The 11,744-nt window shown below is 44.7% G+C and overlaps 1 protein-coding gene across 1 annotated transcript; it reads left to right on the plus strand.

The window, feature by feature from the left end:
- The first annotated feature begins 99 nt into the window (after positions 1-99).
- On the plus strand, positions 100-11,519 carry cop1 (COP1 E3 ubiquitin ligase). Its single transcript, XM_086128903.1, has 20 exons — positions 100-804; positions 1,157-1,216; positions 1,729-1,826; positions 2,282-2,346; positions 2,437-2,556; positions 2,980-3,048; positions 5,016-5,075; positions 5,224-5,300; positions 5,758-5,821; positions 5,910-6,024; positions 6,316-6,451; positions 7,556-7,699; positions 7,784-7,892; positions 8,641-8,722; positions 8,873-8,989; positions 9,145-9,262; positions 9,653-9,777; positions 9,882-10,042; positions 10,182-10,226; positions 10,554-11,519. The coding sequence occupies exons 1-20, from the start codon at positions 443-445 to the stop codon at positions 10,569-10,571; spliced, it is 2,145 nt and encodes a 714-aa protein (XP_085985029.1). The 5' UTR covers positions 100-442; the 3' UTR covers positions 10,572-11,519.
- Positions 11,520-11,744: the final 225 nt, after the last annotated feature.

Consider the following 11,744-nt stretch of genomic DNA (forward strand, 5'->3'; position numbering starts at 1 on the left):
CGAAGAAAACGACTGCAAAAGACAGGTGGAACTGACCAACGGCGCAATTATACTCCTATGCACTGGAGGGTGGTATGTAGCCAGCTAGGCGGACCCCGCGTAACCGAGCAATCGAGGAAACTTTCGCTAGCCCTGTCTGTAGCTAAAAGTGGCTAGCCGGCTAATCGTCTGCACGGCGCAGAAGGTTGTTTTTCTCTTGCAATACTCGGGTGTTTCCTTTGCTATTATAGTTGTTTCCCCCTAGGTCTCTAGTGACGAGACGAGCGAGGCAAACAGCAACGAGTTAGTTTAAGATTCTATCGACGGTGTGCCCCCCTTACCAGGATGTTAGCCTATAAACTAAGCGGCTAGCTGGATAGTCTGCACAAGTAGTCCAACAGTAGCGTCTGGATGATTTGAACAGTGCCACGGCGGATTTGGGGGAGTTTTGAGTGGCATTTGCATGATGTCAAACAAGCGGTCCCCGCAGATCGCTGGCGGTGCCAGTTCCGTGCCCAGTACAAGTAGCAGTACGAGTAGCAGCGGTGGCACAGGAGGCACCGCGAACCCGAGTGGCGCAAGCAACGCCGTCACGAGCAATGGAAACAGCTCAGTCAACGTTGTACCGTCGCGGACACTGGCGGCTGCAGGTGACAGCGGCATGTCGGTGCCAAGTTTGGTCGCCGTGTCGTCGTCTCGCGGTGGCTTCGCCTCCCTAAGTAGACCTTCCGCGTCCTCTGGCAGCAGGAAGAGGTCCCTCCACCAAGCACCTCTTTGCAACGGCCTGTTGAACTCCTATGAAGATAAAAGCAACGATTTTGTCTGGTTAGTGATGGACTGCTGGTTCGTTTGCGCGCGCGCGCGCGGGTCTGCGACAGAACAACGCCGTAATATGTCCGTCAATTGCAAAAGTGTCCTTGCAGATAAGGCTACTTACTGATCTCATTTGTGTTTTAAGTCTTCGAGCATTTTGCAGGTGCGCCCGATGAAATGAAAGCTCCGATACTTTTTGGTCTTCTTTCCTTTCTTCCTTTCATAACTTTGCTGCTGTAAACTGGGAATTTCTCCATTGTGAGACAAATAAAGGTTTTCTTATTCTTAAATGTATTCTGAGGTTGGGCTGTACTTGTTTAGATTCAGCGTGCACATAACACTGTTTTGTGCTTACCTCTTCCAGCCCCATTTGCTTTGAAATGATAGAAGAGGCACACATGACCAAGTGTGGGCACAGTTTTTGGTAAGTGAATTTGTGCCATTCCAAAAATTATGGGGATTGTGGCCAATGTGAATGGGGGGGGGGGGGGGGGGGGTTGTGTGTGTGCGCCCGCGCATCCATTGCTGCATGTGAACGCATGTGGCATTTAGGGACAGAATGACTGAGCATTTCAATTCAAGTACAACTTTATTGTCAAATGTGCTGTATGTGCAACATATAGCACAGATGAAATTTCTTCCCTCTCAAGACAACATAGAACAAGAGAAGCCGCTGCGGGTGTACGCGCCGCCATTAAAAGAAAAGTAATATGTCCAAAGTCCAAAGATAATGGAAAGATGGCTGTATTGAGCTGAATGTGTCCACCTTGAACAAAGTGCTCTCACGGCCAAACCATTTGCAATACTAATTCCACGTCACACTTGTGATCTTGTACGGACATGCTTGACTCGGCTTTCTTGGTTTTCACGTGAAACACATCTTTTCCCTGGAAAGAAAACAAAAGTTTAAAAACGTCCCTCCTCTTCTGCCTGCAGCTTCAAGTGCATCCGCCAGAGTCTGGAGGACAGCAACCGGTGTCCCAAATGCAACTATGTTGTTGATAATGTGGATCAACTTTACCCAAACTTTCTTGGTAGGTGGTGAATAAAAGTGGAACTTACATTGAGGTCATGCTTTGATGCTGCTTTGTTCAGTGGAACCTCTAAGGTCAAAGACCTCTTTTCTGCTGGTAGATTGTTCAGATTCTGGAACTATTTTTTATTCCCCCCCCCCCCCCCCCCCCGCCCCGCATTGGAATTTTTGGAACTAGAAATCATCTGTCCAGAGGTGCATTTATCACCACTGTAAAAACGGTACGAACTGACAAAGGCAATTTTAAAATAGCATGTGCTTTTTTCCCCCCCTTTCCTATACATTCTTCATTGATTTAAAAAGTCAAAGGAGGTTTCATATGTCTGGGCCACCACGGTCATGAAACTGGAAGTGGCAAATGTGACAGCGGTTTGGGAAGCGACTCCACTGTCTCGGGTTGCTTCCCTGTTTTGTGGAGCTTACACAGAGCTTTTCTTTCTCTTTCACCGCCACCAGTAAATGAACTCATCCTTAAACAGAAGCAAAGATCAGAGGAGAAGCGACTCAAGTTAGATCATCCTGTAAGTAAAGTGCCTTCACAACTGTCCTTGCTGAAAAAGGGAAGGGGGGAGGGGGGTTACAATTGACTGATCAGTCTCTCTGACCCCTAGAATGGCTCCAGGTGGCACGTTTTCCAGGATGTGTTGAGTCCAGACCAGGAGAACTTGGACCTGGCAAATGTCAACCTCATGTTGGAGCTCCTGGTTCAGAAGAAGAAGCAGCTGGAGGCGGTAAGCTGGCATGCGCAACATGCAAGAAATCATGTCTTTTTAGCGCCTATGCCAATGGTGGCCAAACTACGGCCCCGGGGTCCCTTTGTGGCCCGCCATCCATTTTTCAGTGGCCGGCGACACAACCACACCCCCAAAAGAAACAACAAAAAATGACATTTGACACGAGCCGCAAGTTTCATTAAAAAAAGTGAAGGCGGGCAGAGTGAGGAGGGAGGTTGTCAGAAAAATAGGTGCCATGATGACTAATATATTTGTTGATATACTGGAGAACTTTTGAATTCATGAATTAGATCCAGACTGTCACTTTGATTTTTCTTTTCTGTTATGTCTTTGTTTTGGGGCTTTTTTTTCCCTGCTGAAGTGCTGATTTTGCTTCAGGAACCGTCTTGAGATAATCCACAATGTGTTTCTGTCCACTAGGAATCCCAAGCGGCTCAGAGACAGATCCTCATGGAGTTCCTGAATGAAGCCAGGAGAAACAAGAGAGAGGTACTATTACTTGTACACACGCAGTCGAACCTTGTTTCAACGTACCCCATTTACGTTTCAAAGTCCGGATTGCACGTCGTCCGTTCTCCACTTGCCCATTTGGCTTGCACACCTTGATATCATCAACTTCATCGTAACGACCAGATATTTCCCACCAAGTAGCGAAAAGGCTTTCGTTGCAACAAACCGCGGGAAGCTCACCGTTGCCGCGACCCTGCTGATGAGCAAAATATACAGCGCAGGATTCAGACAGAAGCACGGCGCTGTCTCGAGTGCGCGGTCTCAGAACTTGTCTGGGAAACGGAAGCAAATCTCGCTGTCTGTGAAGGATGAAATTGCCTCTCACTTTGGAAAGGGCGTCTCCCAGAGCAAGCTCAGCCAAGACTACCAATTGGCTACGTCGACGATTTTAACAATCGTGCATCATGGCAACAAAGTCACGGCAAAGTGCAAGGCAGACAGATTTCGTGATGATTGTAAACGGCTTCGGGGTGCGACACATCCTGAACTGGAGAACGCACTTTTTATTTGCTTACTGAATGTTTCCTTCATCCTGTGTGCGGTGATTTGTAATGGACGTGTTTATGCTGTATTAAACGTTCATGTTTTTACATCTCTAAATATTCATACTGTATAATACATCGTAGTTGGCGGCCATTTTCATGGAAATAGTTACAACAAACTACCGTTATAACTAGAGCTGTCAAACGATTAAAATATTTAATCTAATTAAAAATGCAACTGTCATAATTAACTCAAATTCACAAAATATCGTGATTACTCACACATTTTTTGTCGTTTCTGAATTTCCTTTTATATTTTTTTGTCCTATTTTTTTCCCGTTTTAATGCTCTCATCAACATGGAATCATGAATCAGTTTTCTATGTGCAAAATGCAAATATTTACTGAAATAACAATTTCGATTTTCAATTTTACATGAACATTTTTCACTTGGAGCAGTTATTTACACATAATCTCTCACACAATATTACTGTCCATCAACAACAGTGAAAAAAATATTTTGTCACACAACAGCTGCTTTAACAGCTCTTTTTATGGAATCAAAGCAGAGCAATATAACATTATAAAGTGCACATCTAACGTAAACTAGTACTCAGCCTATAGTGGATTTAAGCCATGGTTGCATACTTTGTTTTTCTCAAGTTTGCTTTGAACACAGCAGTCAGGCTATGTTGATTCTGTTGGTCCTTCTTGCGCGGAAGTCTCTACGGTTTTGTGTAGACATCATTTCGGATGTCTACACTTGGTTTGATGACAACATTGGAGACGTTTTATTTTCGCTAGGTCGCTACCACTGCACCGCTGAACTTTCGTTGTCATGTCACCGCCTCAGCGCACCGTCACTGTCAGACGAACACAGAGAAGCTCCACCCGCTCTATTTATTTTTTGGACACGGAACACTGTAACCTTCCACACAAAATAGTTCCAAACAAGTAACAATCGCGTCAGTCGCATACATCGTATACCTGTATGATACAGGTAACTTTAGTCTTGTCAGTGGAGCAGTCTGGCAACTTTTTGAAAGTAAACTTTCCATTCATAAACTCTTTAAGTATCCGTTTTCGGTGTCTCGCGCTGCCGTGGCTGGCAAAACAAACGTGCGTGGACCTATGCAGCGCGCTTGTTGTTTTGTTTCTGGTTTATTTATAGAGCAACGTAACATCCGCTGTGACGTGTGCCGCGTTAATCTCGCGAGAAAAAAATTAATCCCGTTAAAATTCATTTAAATTAATGCCAATAAAAAAGCGCTAAACTGACAGCTCTAGTTATAACGTACAGATCCGCTATGTCCCTCCTGGTACGTTGGAACCGGGTCCAACTGTAGTTATGAGTAGCAAACAATTTGGCAAAAAATATGCTTCTCCCAATATGTCATGAATGACTTTAAAAATAAACATAAATAAATAAAAGGGAAACACCCATCTTGATTGTTGTTTTTGACAGCAACTAGAGCAACTACAGAAGGAGCTGAACTTCCTTGAAGAGGACATTAAGCGTGTTGAGGTAAGGCGATTTGTCAAACCAGACATAAAACACCCATAAAAACTAAAGACGGGAGCAGTGCTCATTATTTTCAACCGATGATGACCAACTGGAAACGCTCGCCGTGTGGTCGGCCAAAACGTCTTATTTTATTGATGTTTCTTTCCAGGAAATGAGCGGGCTGTACTCTCCAGTGGAGGCAGAGTGTACAGTGCCCAATGTTGAAGCCCCCTCCCCATCACCCAGGTACAGCTTGACCCCATCAAACTATCTTGTCCAGTTTAGTTTTTTTTCCAGCAAAATGCAACATGACCCACAAAAACAAAACAAACATCTACGCCGTAAGTGGTTAGAAGCTAAACCACCCATGAAGGTCAAACTATTCCAGGACGCTGGGTAACCTGCCATTTGGTTTGAGATGTCAAAAGCATTCTTGCGTTATCACGGAACAGTCTTATCATTGTAAAACCTTTCAGCAGCTATCCTGCCAGGTAAATGTGTTTCATGACGACCCACATGGAAAATCAAGTCTTTTTAAAAACAATGTTTCTGAACATTTGCCGGGTAGTTGATTTGTTCGAACGCTTCGCTCACCATTTGCCATTTCGATTGCCATCAATGATGAATGAGCAGGCTACGGTGCACATTAGATTCTACAATTTATTTGAAAATAGCTCCGTGCCGCTCTCCTTTTTGATTACAGCTGTAGTAGCATCATGGAGCCGTCAAACTATAACCCGCCGCCGGAATTTGGTGGAACAACCCAGGTGAGCAAGCCGATTGGTATTTATTCACTTCAAATGTTGTCTTCGTTTCCATGCTTTGTGGTCTGACCAAAGTCTTTCTTCAATGCAGGGGAAAAGGCAGACGTGGTATAACAGCACGCTGGCATCAAGGAGGAAAAGGTTGACTGCTCATTTTGAAGATCTGGAGCAGTGTTACTTCTCGAACAAAATGTCACGCATCGCAGGTAAAAATGAGTCACCGCTATGCTTCCGAATACGGTAAGAATGCCATCGCCGGGACGGATGGCCACTTGAGTTGATATTCTCTGCTCACTGTACCAAGTACGGTCATGGATTTACGCTGTCTGACGCCCATACGGTGCACCTTTGCCGCTGAGTGTTTGTTCATTTCATTATTATACTACCTGCTCGGCATGTTTCCAAGCATAAAATACTCGGAACTCCTCTACCTCATCTCCAACTTAATGACATATCTGTTTTGTTTTTCTTTTTTTTTTTCCTTCCTCTTCTTTCAGAGGAAGGGAGGAACTTGAACCAGCTGGATGACTTTATGGAGTGTCTTTCCAAGTTTACACGCTACAATTCTGTGCGACCCCTGGCCACTCTCTCCTATGCCAGCGACCTCTACAATGGGTCGAGCATTGTCTCCAGGTATGATAAGTGAACTATTTCTTATTTTCGGAAATCATGGACAAGTTTATGTAGTAGTTCAACGACTCATGAACGCAAATATAATGCTTGTAGTGGTTTAACCCACAATTTCTTTTGACCATGCACTGTCAATTGACATAATGCTGTTTTTGTGTGCCTATTTGGGAAAAAATATGTTGCTGATGTGGGGGGGGGTTCTCCACAATTTAAAACTGTTTGTCACGTGAAATTTTGCCGTTCCTTGAAAATGGCACCAGTCTTGGCCCAGCCGAGCTGTTCAGTCGTGGGCAGAGAAAACCCCAGTGTGGCTTATGGTCGTGTTCTCTGCAGACCTAGCGTCTTCTCTTGAGCAGCCGCCACTGATGGCCACTTGTCTTGCACAGTGCACACTACAAGGGAAATGAAAGAGCCACAACAGCTATTATATTTCGTCACGGCGAAGCAGCCCCAGACAAATCGGGAAAAAAATACCAAATAAATTGTAAATGGCTTCTGCTTTTCATTTTGCTTTTCGTGGTATTTTTTTGAAATTTATTTATCAAGTCAAGTCAAGTCAACAGTATTTATAGAGCACTTTCAAACAGCCATCGCTGCATACAAAGTGCTGTACATGGAGCAATTTAACATGCACAATAAACAGTAAGACAAATCGGTAATAAAGGCGGTAGAAAGCACCAAACAGTAAAACCAAGAACAAATCTAACTCATGCCGAGTCGAATGCCAAACAATACAAGTGAGTTTTTTTTTTTAGTTTTTATTTATGGGCATAATCGCCTGCTTGTAGAAAGTGGGAGATTTGTGTGTGGGTGCGTGAGTGTGTATACTGCAGGCAGTAAAGATTGTTGGATATATGTAAGAGTTGGAACTTTGTTTTAAACAAGGAAAATTCGTGAGTGTTATTTTGACTCTTTGGATTAAATGATTGAAGTTTGATTGCTTGATTGGCCTTCATGTGTTTTTTCCCAGTTCCATTCTGTTTCTTATCATATGGACCTATTCCACATTGGTTTAGAAACAAGAGTGTGTGTGTGTGTGGCAAACTCCAACGGCAGGTACGTCTTTAAAAGCATTCTCAAGTTGATTGAAGTGTGTGTGCGTTTCAGCATTGAGTTTGACCGTGATTGCGACTACTTTGCCATCGCCGGTGTGACCAAGAAGATCAAGGTGTTTGAATATGGCACAGTGATCCAAGATGCGGTGGACATCCACTACCCTGTCAACGAAATGACATGCAATTCGAAAATCAGGTGAAAATCGCCTCCAAAGTGAAGTCACCTCAAGGATCGGGGTCATAGTGATGTCAGCGTTTCAACAAATGTCATTTGTTGCAGCTGTATCAGCTGGAGCAGCTATCACAAGAACCTCCTGGCCAGCAGCGACTATGAGGGGACCGTCATATTATGGGATGGATTTACCGGACATCGGTCCAAAGTGTACCAGGTACTTGTATTCATCTTGCAGAGTGGAATGTATTGCCGGCCTCAAGTTTTCTCCTTGTCACAAATTCATTGAATCACGACAGTTGGGGGTGTCCAAATTACGGACCGGGGGCCATTTGTGGCCCATCATCTGTTTTTCAGTGGCCCACGGCATATATTAAAAAGGACATTTGACATGGCCCACAAGGGTAGTTGGGGAAAAAGAAAGAGTGCAAGTGGGGAGAGTGACAAAATAGGGCGTTGAAGAGAAAAAATTGTGCCACTACTACCAATAAATTGATTGATATTGTGAATAACTAAAATAATGACAGCATTTCTCTTCAAAACACTGATTATTCCATTTCAGAAGCATCAACTGTTTCTTCCACAATCTACTGCGTCAAGGTCCCATTCATGTCGCATTCATCATTCAGCTCACCCTTGTTTTGCTTCAGATGGAGATGGGATTCGGGACTCCTGTCTCACGCAGGGGCGGACCAAGTCTAGTGAGATACGGCGCCATTGGCCATGCAAAAATCTTGAAAAATCCCAAACCATTTGCCCTCTTATCTTGACCAAAAAGCTGCGATGAAAGAGTTTTCCAAACGACCGAGAAATGTATCGCTTGACTGGTTTTTAGCATGTTTAATGAATTCAAGTTGAAGAATTAACGTGCGTCATTGCATTTTTATGAACGCGGCCCTCAAACGAAAAATGTTTGGACACTCCTGCATGACGGCGTTGAAACGACCCTGTCTCTTTATTTGCAGGAGCATGAGAAACGGTGCTGGAGTGTAGACTTTAATCTGATGGACCCCAAGTTGTTAGCCTCTGGCTCCGATGACGCCAAAGGTAACTGAAGAGTCCCATTATAGATTCGGCAGCAGATAAAATGAGTGCTGTCATTTTCCAGCATCTGAATCCAAATGTCACCTTGATCCTCGCCGTAGAAATGCTTGTTGCGCCTGATTGAACGCCGTTTTGTGTACTTTTGATTGTCAGTGAAGTTGTGGTCGACCAATCTGGACAACTCTGTGGCTAGCATTGAAGCCAAGGCTAACGTCTGCTGCGTAAAATTCAGTCCAACATCCCGTTATCATCTGGCCTTTGGCTGTGCAGGTAATCTTGTCGTTATACTGTCATTGAGATTAAAGGTAGTTCTCTGTGCAACTTTCTGCTATGCTCCACCATCGGGATCGGATTTCCGGGAGGCAATTACATGATTTGTAACTGTGTGTGACTCCGATACATAGCCAGGTTGCTTTTCCTTGCAGATCACTGTGTCCATTACTACGACCTCCGCAACACCAAGCAGCCGATCATGGTGTTCAAAGGCCACCGCAAAGCCGTTTCCTATGCCAAGTTTGTTAACGGAGAGGAAATCGTATCAGCGTAAGTCCACTTTTCCCGTGGGCAACCACGTGGTTTGTTTTCACATTTTTTGTCAGACGCTTTGCTGTGTGAACTCCTTCAACGCCGGCCGTTTTTCTCCAATTTGGAGAGCCGGTGGCAGAGGCATTTTTGGCCAAAGCAAGCTTGAGCCCTCTTCTTCCATCGGCTCGATCTGGCGGGTCACTGCACCGCTGGGCGCCTTTGAAATGACTTCCCCACCCTGCGATGTTGCAAATATAATTGGTTCCCGGTTGTCCCATGTCAGCGACGGGGTTTTTCGTGCGCTCCCGCTGTCTGGCGGACCCACCTCATGTGATGCAAAGTTGTTTTTGACAATGTGTCGCATCAAAGCCAGTGGGAAACGTGCTCCTTCTGTGAATCACTTTTCAGGTCGACAGACAGTCAGCTGAAGCTGTGGAATGTCAACAAACCGCATTGCCTGCGCTCCTTCAAGGGTCACATTAATGAGAAGAACTTTGTTGGCCTGGCCTCGAATGGAGACTATATTGCCTGCGGTAAATGTCCCGGTCGAGAAAAGTGACCAAAAAACATGATCGATTACTGCTGCATTTCCTCCGCCGACCGCGATACCAAACGCCGTCTCCGTTCATGTGCGCAGGCAGCGAGAACAATTCCTTGTACCTGTACTACAAAGGACTTTCCAAGACACTTTTAACATTCAAGTTTGACACGGTTAAAAGTGTGCTGGATAAAGAGAAGAAGGAAGATGACATCAACGAGTTCGTCAGTGCCGTCTGTTGGAGAGCCTTACCCGATGGAGTGAGTTCTTGCCATTTGCCACCCTCACGTGCTTTGACTTTCTCTTGGGAAGGTTATGCTCATGGCCTTGCTCGAAAGACCCAATCTCCCGCGGGCCGTTCTGCAGTTCTGTTTTTTTAAACCCTCTTTTCTTTTCCAGGAGTCAAATGTGTTGATTGCTGCAAATAGTCAAGGAACAATCAAGGTCGGTCTCCATCTTCTCTCACCGATTCTTGCGGTATCCAAACTTGCGTCACTACCCGGCAGGGCTGTCCAAACATTTTCGTTTGAGGGCCGCATACCAGAAAAATGGAAGGCTGAAAGGGCCACTTTCACATTTGTTGAAACACGCTAAAGTCAGTCAAGGAAGCAATGGCGTATCGCTGAGTATCTGTAATAATATTACCCCCGCCCCCACCCCCCGAAAAAAGTGAAACATGTCATCGTTGCCACCGAAATGTAATACATTACTGCAGCGTGTTGCTTTTGTACTCTCAGCTCTGGACAGACGGTCTCTTTTATCTTTGCACAGGTACTTGAGCTTGTCTGAAGACCCCCGATCCTCGTGTGACCCAAGACCGCCATCATACCTTGAGCTGCATGTATGATGATCTTGTGATGAAAAGTAGGGTAGGCCAAGGTGCCTACTGAACCTCAGACGCCCCAAAGCCACCCCGCCCCCCAATCCTCCAGGAGAACTGGTGTAAATGAATATTTTACTGAGCTCTGGATTTTGGACCGTGAGACTTTATACTGCTGCTCATATGCTGTTCAAAATATGACGCGCTGGCATTTTAGAAGGGGAAAAAATGTATATTTTGTATTTTGTTTGATTGCTGTTCCAGTTTTATTTGCTCCAGTAATGCGTCTTTGTGGCTTTCAGTCAGATCCATACTTGTCAGCTTTTTTTTATGAATCCGTTCCTCGTTGGTGGTTTGCATCCGGCGAAATGCTAACCCGTATTGCGTCTTTCTCCCCCTTAAATACTAAAAGCACAGGACGAATTGACATGCTCGTTTATCTTAGCGTTCAATTTCAACACCGATCCCCTCCTTCAATGTTTGTCTGACTTCTGTTCAATTTTTTTTCGGAGATGGAAGAACCCAATTGTAATAAATTCAGACTTGAATTGAACTCCGTCAAATATATCGTGCGTGGTCAGACTTTTGGAATGTGGGTCGCTGGAGACGTAAGGAAGAGGAATGGGTTACGGAAAGGCTGAGAAATCCCTTGGTTTATTGTATGTGTCATCACTTTTCTGATGTACCCAAAAGGCATAGCTCAAATGTTGAAAGTAGCAGTGGAAATGCTCCTGTTAGATGGAAAGAGCAGAGCCCAATTGCAAGTCAACGGTCTCATCGTTTTTGTATGATGCGCTCCGTGTCAACGTGAACCATTTGGGGCTTTGATCAATCCGCTAAGACCTACCTATTTTGCGAGGGATGGAAGACGAGGCGATTTTCTATTTCTATAACTGAATAAATTATTTCCAAATCTATCTTGTTGTGCCAGGTTATTTCTCCCTGCACCCCCTCCACCCCCAAAAAATCTTCGGTATTTCCCAGTGTTCTCTTGACGGGTTTTTTTGTTCTGTTTTTTTTTTTTTTTTTTTTTTTTTGGTGGTAGGGTGGGGGTTATGTGTTTACGGCGATCCGCGCTAATGGGTTCCATATGTGTGTTTTGGGCCTTGTTCGAAACGGTAATGCTCAAAGTGTTCCGTTTT

Source organism: Hippocampus guttulatus, chromosome 14, assembly GCF_054856545.1.
Source record: "Hippocampus guttulatus isolate MCC_2025c chromosome 14, RoL_Hgut_1.0, whole genome shotgun sequence".
NCBI classification, from domain to species: domain Eukaryota; kingdom Metazoa; phylum Chordata; class Actinopteri; order Syngnathiformes; family Syngnathidae; genus Hippocampus; species Hippocampus guttulatus.